Raw genomic sequence first — 13684 nt, 5'->3', positions numbered from 1 at the left:
GCCTTCAGTGGAGCAAAGACTCTGCAGATGTTTTAAATTATCTGGCGCCGCCTGTTGGTTATTCTCGCACGTTACACCCGCAGCTTTTCAAAGGGTTGACCTTTGGTCCTTAAACTTCTTTGAAATGTTCCACAGAATTAACACAACCAATTAGATTAGATGCGTGGTCACCGTTTCTAAAACTGCGTTGTCGCATTTATCCGTGAATCCTCACTAAAACAAACCTATCTGCGGGTCACTATAATATACCATAATATGGCAGTTATCATATGGCAATATTGTAAAATAAAGCATCATTTATGTAATCAGCTTGAGATTTGGCCAATTTCAACACGCAACAAAATGAGAGGATGCTGAACAATAAAAGGCCTCTTTCGCTTCCTTAAATGCGCCATCGTGCAGTTCCTGGGAGCTCCGCAAGCTTCCCTCTCAACTCAACTTCCCACAAGGAAACGGAGCGCTCAGGTACAAACCTGCCCACCCCCACCACCGTCGATTAGTTTTGAAAAAAAAAAAAAAAGGTCGTTTTATTTTGAGGAAGCGCCCCAGTAAACGTCCGCTGGCAGTTCCTCTTTCAGTCCACGTTTAACCAGCCGCCTGTGCTCTGCCCTCGCTCACTTGTGAAGGGAAGCGAGGCGCCGCAGCATCACCGCCGTGCGGGTTTCTCGTCCGAGGACGCTCCATCGGAACCCCGGAGCCTTTCCGCGATGCCATCTCGGCGCTGCTCCTGTGAGTTGGGATCTCACTTGTGTCCGCTCATGCCCCTGGACTTGGTCAAAGCTCCTCAGCAGACTCAGGCACCTCTGAGGCGTTTAGAACAAGTGCAAGGTTCTGTGCAGAACACAGCAGCATTCCTCAATCCAGACGTCTCAACGGACATAGCGCAACGGCATTCCGGATTTTTCCTGCATGGGATCCACACGCGCGCTCGCTTTAGCACCCTCATGAGCCGCCGCTTCCACTTACTCGCTAGCTTAAACAGGACATCTGAGCCGTTATCACTCAAAAACATCAGCACTTCGGTCTGATCTCTAATCTACTTGCGCAACTCTGCTTTCACAGCTTTCTTTTCCGCCTCCGCTGTGACTGAAACCGCTACCGAAAGTCGAGTTTTCAGGTGTGCAGGGGTCACTTCTGCATTCAAAGCTGCAGAACCAGCCACCTGTCACTGACTACAGCCCTGTGGATGCCTGGGGACCCGCTGTTTCTTCCCCCCCCCCCCCCCCCCCCCCCCCTGGATGACACACTGTAGATTTACTGTATTTAGGAGCAGTAACAGACAGAATGAGACTCAATTCTTTTATCAGTGTAACAGACAGACAGGCTGTAACGCAAACACTGCAGTAAACTTGATTCTTGGGCACGGGTGGGACAACGCCGTTACTTCTGGAATGAAACCCAGTGTCAGTCGTCAACCGCGATGTTGCGGAACAGATAGGCCATGGACTCGCCGTGGTGGATGCGGCGGATGGCCTCGGCCAGGATCATGCTGACGTCCACGGTTTTGATCTTGCTGCACTGGAGCTTCTGCACATCGTGGGGCACGGTGTTGGTCACCACCACCTGCAGGATCGGGGCCACAGGCGTGAAATACCCTGGTATTTTCCTAAAGGAGGCCAATCGGCTTTGACCTTTAACCCCCGGGGGCGTTTACCTCGTCGATGGCAGACTCCTCTATGAGTCTGGGTGCGTCCGCCGACAGCAGGCCGTGCGTGGCCATGATGTAAATCCTGTAGGCTCCTCTCTCCTTCAGGATGTCTGCTGCAGCCACAAAGTCCTCCACGTCGTCTATGATGTCATCCTGGGACAGAAGAAGACCTTGCTCACGCGCCATTGGTGGCATTTTGGCCTAGATTTAACATTCCCCCGCCGGACATTTATTATTTCCAGACACTGTCAGAGTAAATGACGAAAGCTTACAACGATGATGGCGATTCGGCCTCCTACGTCCCCGACTACAGTGATAGGAGGCTTCTCCTTCGGCATCATCGCTGAAACAGAGGACGAGCGGTCAAACCCCCGTTTTCTTTCGTTCATCCAAAAAAATTTAAAAAAGCACAAACGGTGAGCAGGCACTCAGCTGCCTTGCTCTGCTTACGCGGCAGCTCCAGGCCGGTGCGAGCGTGGGCGAGACTGCTCGGGGAAGCCAACCCTGGACCGTCGCTCATCACCAACTCAAAGTTGTGGGCCTCCCCGTGCAGCACCGCCAGGCCCAGTCGGAGCCTCTCTGCGTAGGACTGAGCCCTGATGCATTCGGACACGAGGACTTTAGAAATGCATTCTACAGGAACTTGAATAAACCGAAATAAACTGAGAAATGTGACCTCTGAGCAGCTGAAGGAGACTTTGCCACGATAACCGCGTTCCTGTAGTCCGGGATCTGAGAAATAGACGCGAGACGTCTATTAACATGGCGAGCGGAGGTGCGTTCTCTAGCGAGTCACAAGGCTGTGGTCCATTATGGAAGCCTCACCTCCTCCTGGATGTACTGGATGAGAAAGGGGGAAGCTCTCAGGTTGTCGACGGGAAAGCTGAAGAAGCCCTGGATTTCTTTCTGGTGAAGGTCCATCGTGATGATGTGGGTCAGACCTGTGTGCAAACACACACCAGTCGTGAACGTTGAACAAAAGGGACATGAACATCTCACAATGTCTCCATTGTATTACGGTAACTTTCACCTCGGTCTTATAAAATCTAAACAGAAGAGAATAAAAAAAAAAAAAAAAGGCTCATACCAGCTTCAGCTAGCATGGATGCTAGCAGCTTACAGACGATGGAGCCTCGCTTCCTCATCTTGCACTGCTTGCTGTAAGGAAAGTAGGGGATGACCCCGATGATATTCTGGGCAGAAGAAGTCTTCAAGGTGTAAGCCATGACCAGCAGCTCCATGACGGCCGTGTTCACATCTCTGAGACGCAAACAAACCACTTAAGATGTCAACAACCATACGGGAACGGAAGCTCTTGAATTAGCAGCTTTCCTGGGGTTTGATGGGGGGGTCTATCTGATTATATAGAATATTAATGGGGTTCCTGTGCAGTAATTCAGGACACAACAAACATCTCTAACCTGGGAATGGTTTGAATTATAAAGATGTCTTGTCCACGGACAGATTCTTTCACGTCCACTCGGGTTTCTGAAAATGGAACTCAATTCAGGTGAATCCTACCAAAAGACTCCTGTGAGAATGAGATGAGGGCATTTCCCTCCTCTTTTACCTCTGTTTGCCTCCTGATAGACTACCGACTTGCCCAGCTCGACACCCAAGCGTCTAAGGAAAAAAAAGTTTAAAAAAAAAAAGATGTGAAATAAAGATGTTGCAACTGAGGCGACTGTATCTGAAATCAGCATCCCTGCTTACATTAACAGCTCTGATTGACTACACCTTTCATTCATTAGTAAACTGAGCGACTGGAGAATAAAGCGTAGCAGCCAGCAAAGGAAGAACACAGATCCAGGCTTTTTAGAAGGCAAACTTGTGATTAAAAATATCCCAAACTGGGAAACACCGGGAAAATGCCAGTAGACCAACATAGAAGGTATCAGCATTTACAGAGAGACTCAAAGCGAGTGACCCTCGACTCTGTACCTGCAGAGTGTTTCTGTTTGCTCTGCGTGTGTTGGATTGGACAGATTAGCTGCTGGCAGAACAAACACACCAAACAACAGGGAGGGGAGTGTGTGTAGTCACATTTTACCTTTCAAAAATAGGACTAAACAGCTAAACTGGCGCGGGTCACGTGCTCCTTATCCACCAAGAGTTTGCCAGTTTGAGGAAATATGTCCACACGTTTGCAACATTTTGCACAAACGTGTAGAATTAAAAAAAAACAAAAAACATGCAGTGACGTCATATTCTAACTACGCAGACGCGATGCAACGTTCGACGTCACGAGCGTTGAAGGAATGCACACGGGTGTGTACATGCAGGATGTTGGTAAAAAGGTGAAAGACACGGGGCCAGAAAAGTGCGACGGTGGCTCATGAAGAGGCACGACTGACTTACTCGGTGATGGTCTGGGCCAGCTCGGTACAGGCGGTGCTGGAGTTGCCGGAGAAAACTCGGTAGCCGCGGCTCGAAACGTTCATTTTCGTGTAGCCGAAAGACAACTTCGGAGAGCTGGACCCCAGACACTTGTGACCTCCCAAACGCCTCGCAAGCATGTTTATTTAGAGTTGGGGCTGTTTGCAAAGCAGCAAATCTAAACTAGTGGTTGTTGTGCAACAGATGGAGCTGAAGCTCTGGGTCTGCCGCCCTGTTTAGCCACTTTTGTTACTACAGACTGGAAAGCTCGGTGTTTCTGTAAGGTCGGCTGCGGGATAAACATATTCTGAACTTGCTCGCTGGAATTTTCACGCAGCAGCAGCAGTAGAAAAACGCTCTTACTGTTGTTTGTGGGCTCCAATAGGAAGTTAAGTCCGAAACGACCAATCAGAAAACAGACCGAGGTTTAAGGAAGGCGGGCGAATGCGGATTTTAGCCAATCAGGGCGCGACGTGGGCGTGGTCTAAACTTGCGCTCCGATAAATATATATTATTTGTCTCGTCTTTGTTATTAATCTGACATTTACTTCATTATCTCTGATGATGGCTTTAAACTTGTCCTCTTGGGTCAAATGGTCGCAGTCTGATTTTGGTCAAATTTGCCCAAGATGACCACAGATGCTCCAATTGTTTAATAAAAACACACATGTTCAGCAAAATTAGTCATAATCAATTTTACTTGCAAACATATGGAAGAAAACCAAAGTTATGACATATCAACATTTGAACAGGTTAAATTGCCCAAAGGCAACAGGAGGGTTAAACCACAATATAATTTAATAGATGAAAATACACAACATTTCAGCAAAAGTGAACAAACACAGTGTATTTGTGACCTTTTGAGATGAAATGCAAGAACTTTGCATTTTGATGTAACAGCGAAGGGTGGGGGGACGTTTTCTCCGCTCTTTTTTTCCCCCAATATAATAGCACCAGATTTAAAAATGATCAATAAAAGCTAGGAGATTGTGCATGAAACATTCTTTAGCTCACAAGTACTCCCACAAACCACCTACCATCGAAGCGTCCGTTTATTTGTCGTCATTCTCGAGATTTTCTTATGAATGTATCATAAAAGAAATGTGTCGTGCACTCAGCAGTGACGTGGTCAGATATATGACTTGACAACACAAATACACACAGACAGAAATTGCCAACTTTTAAGAAAATATGTAAGACATACTTGTTTTATAACATTATAAGCTATGTTGTGTGATAATGAGGAAGTTGTGTATTGGGGTTCCAGATCTACACAAAGCTATAAAGAAGCACAGCTACACGCCATCAGCTCAGCGTCATTCCAATGATATCGACCTGTCCAGTTAGGACGCAAAAATGAATGAATCATGGACCGACCCACACATTGCCTGGACCTGGATCCAATCAAGCACCTCCGTGCACGTGGGCCACATCACACCACAACGTTCAGCAGGAAGGAGATCCATCAGAAGCTCTTCCAGATGTCGGGAGGGCAGCAGACACACACTGGGGTTGACTCCACTCTGGGCTTTTAGGAGTAAGTGGTTAACAGAAAATGGATGAATCTCATACATAAACACACCCACAAGACAGAAGAAATGGAAAAGCTCTCATTTGTAGGATGAGTCCATCCACCTTCCTATCGCAGATGAAGAAAAGACCTGTCTCAACCAGCTCTGTGGCAGCGTCCAACAACCGCACACCCACCTTTTTGGTATTCCGCATCCCGTTTCTGAGGCCACAGTATCTGCAGTGCTGTTAAAGGTCCAGTCCGTGGGGGCTATTGCCATGTTCGTTGCAAACTCTGTCCACGTTTTTAGGCCTCGTCTGGTCTTCAGTAGCTCACTCGGCCCAGCACCACTGCTCAGCTGATCAGAGACCGGAATTTAGAACATCAACCAAAGACCTTCTCACTTCCCGTTTTCTTCTGCTTTCATAGAAGAGAGTGGTTTTCCCCCAATACTCCATCAGCCTTTAAGCACCTTCTCTTTCAGCAGGTCCAAAATCACATGTCTCTCCTGGCTCTCCAGTTCAAATCGCCGTTCCCTCTCTTTCCTCTCATCTGCTAAACGTTCTCTCTCCAGCGCAATCTTACCTGAAAGTAAGAGAGAACTTATATTAGCGAACCTGCCCCCCCCCCCTCCACAACCACAGAGGTCAGGCCATTAAAATAAATTGTATTTATGTCTGTTTTTTTTATATTTCAGCAGTAAACATGGGATTACTTCCTAAATGTCTTACTCTTCTGAACCTCTATCTCCTCTCGGCGCAGAGCGAACTCGTCCTCCCGAAGCCGCTGCTCTGCCTCCGAGCGTTTCTCCAGGAAGCTGAGAATCTCAGAGTAGGTTTGGCAGCAGCACTGGCAGGGGCGCTTGGCCATGGGCGCCGAGAGAGACGAGAGATCCGGTATGTCCTCTTGGTCCTCTTCCGCTGCAATGCAGCCACATAAATAATGGCTAACACTGTATTTAACAATAACACCTGAAGTCTGTTTTCTCTCTTCATTCATAAAACAAAGACTTTGCTGCCTCCCCACTGTTGATTCCTATGGCTGCTTTTTCCCCCCACCAGCAGCACCCATGCTGTATTTTTTTTAACTCTTTAAAAATGCTGTGAGAATGAGGAGAATTATCTGATTTGAAAAGAACCTACAGGCAGCAAGACAATGGACTGTTACAGCTCCTGATGCAATCTTCAGGACATTTTGCATATCTTGTACAGGGCTTATAGATCATTTTAAGGAAGTCTCAGGAAGTATTGTATACTATTGGTAGTCGTCCCAGGAGGACCAGTTATAGGGGTAGTAATATCATAATGTTCCACTCGACCTAAAATACAAGCTGTATTATATTTATTTCTGCTTCAAACAGATATATATGATTCTCTTTAACAAGAAACCTGTTAACCGATCACACAAAAAAATAGTACATTAAGGTTTTTTTCTAGAGCATTTTTATTCGCTTACTTTTTGATATTGAAAACCATCAAACTAGGATTCATTGGAATGTCAATCCCCGTTGTTAAGGAAACGTACTTCCGGAAGCGGAGCAACTGCCAAACGGGCACTGAAGGCAACATTACGCATTAGCAAAAGCTAGCTCGGCTAATAGCGGTACAGTGGTCACCCGTGCGGTTATTAAAACGCGAAAACTCGTGTAAATTACCTTCATTCGACTCCTCTGTCTCGGTTTCATCGTGAATGGCTTCCAGCAACGTTATGTCATTCGCCTCCAAAGAGCTGGAGAAATAAGAGTGGTGTCCTAGCACAGCATCCAGCCGTTCAAACCACTTGCCGCTCTTCCGGTCGGAACCACTGCGGTTGTTGTGGTCTTTAATTTTCTTATAGTCCTGTTTTAGCTTCTTCAGCTTCTCCCTGACTTGTTTACTGCTGCGATGTATGTTCAGATCGCCCAGTCGCGCCGATATACACGCATAAACTTTGTCGTTTCGCGTTGCTCCGTGCAGTTGCTGCTGGATACTTTCCTCCGCGAATAGACTCAACAAGGCCTGCACCTCGTCGTCGCTCCATCGGTCCACATTTTTTGTGTCCATCTCGGGACCAAAGACCCCCGAAATGCAAATTTTAAAAAGGCAATATAGTCAAAGACTAATAATCTGAGCAGCTTTACCACCGCAGGAACTTTTACCAGGAACCTTTAGGGGAACCGTGTATTTTTCCGTGCCAGGGACAGTGATGTAATTTTAGTTCCGGGTGTCTTTTTTTCCCACCCAGAAAAGTCCCTGCTCAGGGGGTAGTACTTTCAGGAACTTCGGGAGGGGGCGGCGGTATCGAACAGTTCTGATTGGTCAAATGGACTCGGCGTTTTAGTTCAGCCTCCAGAAGGAACGTTTATCTGGGTTGTTTTTTCTCTCCATCAGTTCCATCGGTCGCGCAGCGGCTGTAGTGATGCATTCGACCCGGAGTCCCGCCAAAATAAAATGTGTCTCAAAGAATATGAGAGTCCAATTTTCCTCCGGCGTAACACCATCAGTCAGCATTAAGTTTATTTCGGTAGAGTGGACTGCAGAGACGGCATAAAATTAGGCCTAATTTTCCTTCAGTGCTTTCACAATGGCCATAAAATGATGAACGCTAAGATAAATTACCAGTTTATAAATGCATCTTTATAAAATTAGAGCCGAGCTTACGCTGTTGTTTATGCGACATCTCCAATGTGGCCACAAGATGTCGCCAGAGAGCAGGGGAACGATTTGTGCTGCAAGACGACAGGGAAAAATGCACATGTTGGCATGTCTGACTTGACTGCGTAAGATATTAAAAAAAAATATAGATGTAGGGTCTTTTTCAAAATGTGCCATGCTTCATTTTCAGGGAATTCTGATAAATGAATGCAAAACGTAATGCTTGTATGTGTGCAGCAATGTTTCCAGACAAATTCCCCAGTGCAGGCAAAATATCATATTTCATAGTTTCCCTCATCAGTCATTGACACCGGACACATTTCCCCCCCGTCCACTATTATCTCAGGAACACCTTCCTGTCCCCTCGTACAGGCAGGGAGCCAGAAACTGCTGAGGATTCTGACGTCTGACTGACAGCCGTGCCCTTTGCGAGCATTCACCGACAGCTTCTCTTGAGGAGACGATGCTTTTACCACACTGATGACTCATACAGGAGAAACAGCCCCCCCCCCAACACACATACACACACACACACACTCACACACACACAGGCGTGTTTAACTCTCTGCCTACTCGGTTAATTATCCCCAGCTCTGCCACATGCCTTCACAAAGTTCTCTCAGCTTGCGCAGAGGACAGTGACGGGGTCGGGCGCCACCTCCAGCTGCTGTTTTAATGTCTGAATGGAAAAGAAATACTGTTAATTAAACATGACGCCCGTGAGAGAGATAACTGTCTACACAGTGATCTTGAACTGAGCTGTAATTACCCTCCACAAACTGCTTCATTTAGGGTTCCCACATACTTGTACACCTAAATTGGACCGGAAAAAATCGGATAAATAAAATGTTATTTCCATGGATGGAATACGAAAATCAATTTGTTAATCAGACACCTGATTAGAAACAACAGCCATTTCAGCCTTTAGATTTGCTTCTTCCACAAAGTCGTACTCTCCGATAGTCATCGCCTCATTGTGGTGATATGGGATATACGGGGTTGCTATGGTGACGGCTCTTCATGGCAACACAGAGCTGCGATCTGTATGATTGCCCATCCCTGTTCCCATTGTATAGGACAGGCATGCTGCTATAATACAAAGGTTTCAGGGTGGTGTTATAAACACGTTAATGGAGGACAGAGTTGAACAATTCTGTCACAATGGAGGCAGAAAAAAAACAAACATCTGTAGAAATATCCTGGATGATAAAATTCCTTAAGCCTGGTTAAACCGCCGACTGCACCGAGGCTAATGAGGCTTAAGCTGTTGCTCTAACCATTGTTTTTGATTGTTTCTATGCCTTTATTTTGGCCATTTTGAAAGGTCACATTCATTTAGCTCTGAGAAAGCAGCTACATGCTAATGTCAGCCTCATTAATGCTATTAATTTAATGGATAGTGATGCTGCACCGTGGATCCAGGGCAGCCACCTGACTCCTGTCAGACGGGTTTAATTACCAACAGAGCTGTTATCAGAGCTCCTTTATGTCCTTGCGTATAACATGTGTATGTCAGTCAGAGTTGTGCATTATCGTACATGCCGACGAGACGTTTCTGTCCGTCGGGGAAGGTGGCACAAAGTGGACATTTTAGCAGACAAAGAAGCCGAAAATTGGAAAATACTACATTTTTGTCGGAGGTTCCCTGTGTGGGACTACATGACGGAGCAGGTGAAGCCGCAGCACTCCTTCAGCAGGGTGAGACCCGTCTTGGTGAGGGGTGAAGAGGTCTGCTGGGCCCTGGATCGAGGCCGCCTGGCTGGTACACCTCAAATACAGGCAAAAGAAATGCTCAAAAACCTGCTACATAACTGAGTCCAGACTTTTCTTTTAGATACATCGTAAGAAAATAACGCTTCTCCTGCAACTTCAGAGATCTAAACATACCTGTTTTCGAATTTCTTGGCAATTTGGAGTTCAGAAAATCAGCCATTTCTTTGTCTTCCTCATTTTCCCTGCAGAAAATACAACAAATAGTGAGAAGACGCCTGAAAATAAACAACATCACCAGGATTACAAAGACTTTCACTGTCTTTGGATCAAACATCAGTTACAAAAATGGAACTCCTCATTATTAGGATGGGAAAAGAAATTCCATCACTCATCCTTGACTTAAAGCAGGTGAGATAAGCAACTGTCCAATCGGGCCTGTTAAGATGAGGCTGGCAGCTTCGGTCCATAAAAGCGATAAACACACCGAATGATTTCAGTAAAGATCGCCACAAACGACACGTTAACTGCACGCGAGCCCCAACCCTCAGAGGTGCTTCTGTGGCGAAGGCCATAAACGACAGCAACAAAGAACAAATAAACATAAAAACGCTGTAGATTAAAATATTGGACGTTTTAATTAAGAAATTCCCCCTTTACCTTGATGGGTTCTATGTATTTACCAGTATAATGGAGCTGGAACTGAGCATGGAGCAACTGGGATGGAAGCCACATCAGCCCTGAACCTGACCAGTAATTAGAGGAATTAAAATGAAGATGATAAATGTATCATGCTGTTCCTCCGGCAGACTCAGAATACTGCGCGTGTGCTGCATTTCCATCCCTTCCTTTATATGTACAGCAGGATTTCCACTCCTCCTCCTCCACCCAACACCCTATTTTAATTATTCATCCACAGCATATAGTGACCCAGCTCCTACTGGGAGGCGGACCCATGCGGAGGGGCGCACCTGAGCCGTTCGAACTCCACGTCATCCACCAGAAAATCTCGGGTCTCCACCAGCTTGTGGATCTGCTGCAGGAGCTCCTCTTCCTTCTGCCGGTCCTCGACGGACTTGTCATTATCTGCGGCGCACGACAGCGGGGAACATGAGTACATGAGGTCATCTTGCTGAGAGACGACGCACAGAGAAAAAGGTTCGATTAAATATGACACTGGAGCCTCGGGTGAGGCTGGGGGAGACACTGTTTTTTAAATATACATTATTAGAGATTGACTACCAACACCTAGACACCAACAGCTGCTAGTCAAGGCTAGTTAGCATCAGTCTGAGAAGAGAAAAGTTAGTCCCCACCATCTGCCATCTTGAATTTTACTGGATGAGACTTTAACATAGTGTCAAAGCCGTTTGAGTCTGCTTTAAAGACACCAGCTGCTGGATGTTCGTGCTCATTAGGACTACTATAGAAGGAAGAAACCTTGCTCTCAGTGTGCTTCCATGACAACAGCCGGCATTCCAAACAGGAGAAGAGCGAAGAAAAGAAGCAGCTGAGGGCGGAGGCCCCCCAGATGTGGACAAAACTCCCCCGAGTGCGATCATTCACGCTAACGTGACGTCACACTGATGCTCCAGCGCTCCTCTAAGGATTGACGCTGTTGTCATACAGGTCTTCTGAAAGTTTTGGCCGTGTGACGCCGCTCTTCCTACCTGGCAGGGACACTAATTTGTGCAGCTCCTTCTTCAGGCGAGTGATCTCCTTGCACAGCTGAATATCGTCCATCCTGCACAGGCGCAATGGGACACAGGAAAGCAGCTGTTAAGGAAACACGCTCTGCAAACTCAGGCAGCGAAATCTGCCGCCATTTTCCCTCCGGTCTGTGATTAGCCACGTGTTACACCTGTGTCTTGTGCGTTTCCCCTGAGACAAAATAGTCCCTGATTGCTTTTAGTATCATTTGTTGAACAATATCCACTAAACTAACTCCTCCAAATGTTACCTCGAGCCCAGCTTTTTCAAAATAAAAGTACATTTAAAGGAATTATTTATTATCTTAACCATCCCAAAGAGGATAAGTCATGACAGGACAGCTGCCACTAATGAAATGATACAACATATAAGAGGTGGCAGTGATGTGAGGGCTAACGCCTGGTGTCCACGGCAACATGCTGGGATCACAGACTGGTGTCAGAGAGGCTCACATGTATCTGAGCTCCGATTCTCTCCTGACCAGAATGTCCCTGATCCTCTCAATCTTCAAAAGCTCTCCTTCAATGTCGTCCACGGTGACGGTGGAGTCGGCCATGGACACCACTTCTTCATCCTCTGAGGGATAAAGGAGAGAGAGAGAGGGAGGGAGAGAGAGACCATAATGGATTTTATGTCATTTTGCCCAAAAACCAAAACATCTGCATTTTAATGACATTCGTGGCCTCAGTGAGGGTTTAGGGCTTAGAGATCATCATCGGAATACAAAAATGGGGTTTTCCTCCTGCAAAAGGGATTCACGAGTGACAAAATGACAAAACCACGTGAGAGTTTATGACGGAGTCGGTTCGTCCGTCCTGAGCTACAGCAGGAAACTTTCTGTCAGTGGTCCAGAGGAGCAGCAGGAGGCAGGTGGACCCTGCACCAGTCCCCTGGAGGACCAGGATAGACGATGCAACCTCCACACGGGAACCTTCTGGCTGTGAGGCCGCCCCAAACCATCATTTTGGAAGAAATCGACATGACGAAACAGGAAGTGACAATCGAAGCAAATGAAATGCTGTTGTTCTGCAGCCCCGTCTGGACAGGTTCGAGCCATCATGACTCATCACCAGCCCACTCTACCTTCTACTCTCTCCCCGACCTGACTGGCATCCTCTTCCTCCCCCCTAAAGGCATTTACTGAGAGCTCTGCTTCGGTTTACCCCAGTTTGACTGACTGACACCAGATCATGACCTTACGTCGACCCCGACCGTTCCATGTGACATCATCTGAAATGTTTGAAATGCAAACGAAGCCTCATTATCACAGCAGGCGGCGCGAGATCTAGAAATAACACAAAGGGACTTCGGATCTAAAGAAAACTGAAGCTTATAATGCCGTGCGCGCACACACACACACACACACACACACACTCACTCACTGCAGACACCTGTGGATTCTTGACATTTTCAGAGCTGCTGTATGTGTCAAAATAATCCAAATTGTTCCTTTTAAAAAAAAATATATATATATATATATATTAAAAAAAACCTAAACTAATTTATTTTCTTATATTTTAAGGGGATGAGACAGAACTGCTGTCTCAGATGCCAACGCCATCGGATGTTCAACAATGTTGCGAGATTTCAGACCTTTTTAGGAAAGGCTGAGGTTTAGGATGCAGCCTGTGTTCCATCGGTGCACTAACCTGTTCTCTGCGTGCCTCCCGTCCATTCGGTGCACCCCAGTGAACCATACTTGAGAGGAGACCCTTGATGCTTCTCCATCGCTCCAGCTACCGCTTTGGCTGCTTATCTTTTCCAGCCTGCAGCCTCTGTGGCTGGAAAACCACTGCAGAGGGGAGAGCAGAGCAGCACCTCTCTGTTTTCCCTCAGAGCTTCTGAACGAGAGGAGAGATGCTCCGACACTCCCCATAAAGCTCTGCCTGTCCCCGACAAGCCCAGAGACCACTCATGCTGTACACAGCCTCCAAAGTCAAGGCAACCAGCTGTCAAGATGAATAATACCGTAGCTTTTCCGCCACCTAGTGGCCCTTTTGCGAAGCGCAGGAAAGCAGGATTTATTTTCTGTAGGTATTGGCCCATGTGCTATAACTTTGTTTCTGTTTTTTGCATGCATTTATTCAACGAGTAAAT

The 13684-nt window shown here is 46.7% G+C and overlaps 2 protein-coding genes across 6 annotated transcripts; both read right to left on the bottom strand.

Annotated features, from left to right (window-relative positions):
- Window positions 1-1285: 1285 nt before the first annotated feature.
- On the bottom strand, window positions 1286-4408 carry LOC101069389 (phosphoribosyl pyrophosphate synthase-associated protein 1-like). Of its 3 annotated transcripts, none has more exons than XM_003972017.3 (10): window positions 4007-4408; window positions 3219-3271; window positions 3070-3136; window positions 2736-2908; window positions 2474-2589; window positions 2325-2380; window positions 2099-2244; window positions 1921-1991; window positions 1655-1801; window positions 1286-1563 (listed from the first exon to the last, which is right to left on the bottom strand). In XM_003972017.3, the coding sequence occupies exons 1-10, from the start codon at window positions 4162-4164 to the stop codon at window positions 1405-1407; spliced, it is 1146 nt and encodes a 381-aa protein (XP_003972066.2). In that variant the 5' UTR covers window positions 4165-4408; the 3' UTR covers window positions 1286-1404. The 3 variants fall into 3 exon arrangements, with proteins under 3 accessions (XP_003972066.2, XP_029707175.1, XP_011610729.2); XM_029851315.1 differs by lacking the exon at window positions 4007-4408 and adding an exon at window positions 3699-3717; XM_011612427.2 differs by lacking the exon at window positions 4007-4408 and adding an exon at window positions 3362-3530.
- A 296-nt stretch (window positions 4409-4704) lies between these two features.
- LOC101069915 (uncharacterized protein C16orf45-like) lies at window positions 4705-13680 on the bottom strand. 3 transcript variants are annotated; one of them, XM_029851262.1, is made up of 9 exons: window positions 13237-13680; window positions 12040-12163; window positions 11548-11621; window positions 10849-10963; window positions 10055-10122; window positions 7189-9935; window positions 6266-6454; window positions 6007-6119; window positions 4705-5892 (listed from the first exon to the last, which is right to left on the bottom strand). In XM_029851262.1, the coding sequence occupies exons 1-6, from the start codon at window positions 13313-13315 to the stop codon at window positions 9823-9825; spliced, it is 573 nt and encodes a 190-aa protein (XP_029707122.1). In that variant the 5' UTR covers window positions 13316-13680; the 3' UTR covers window positions 4705-5892; window positions 6007-6119; window positions 6266-6454; window positions 7189-9822. The 3 variants fall into 3 exon arrangements, with proteins under 3 accessions (XP_029707122.1, XP_011610731.1, XP_011610730.1); XM_011612429.2 differs by lacking the exons at window positions 10055-10122; window positions 10849-10963; window positions 11548-11621; window positions 12040-12163; window positions 13237-13680 and having other exon boundaries at window positions 4705-5552; window positions 5732-5892; window positions 7189-8144; XM_011612428.2 differs by lacking the exons at window positions 10055-10122; window positions 10849-10963; window positions 11548-11621; window positions 12040-12163; window positions 13237-13680 and having other exon boundaries at window positions 7189-8149.
- Window positions 13681-13684: the final 4 nt, after the last annotated feature.

The sequence above is a fragment of the Takifugu rubripes genome, chromosome 17, assembly GCF_901000725.2.
Source record: "Takifugu rubripes chromosome 17, fTakRub1.2, whole genome shotgun sequence".
NCBI classification, from domain to species: Eukaryota; Metazoa; Chordata; class Actinopteri; order Tetraodontiformes; family Tetraodontidae; genus Takifugu; species Takifugu rubripes.
This window is presented reverse-complemented; position numbering and strand designations above follow the sequence as displayed.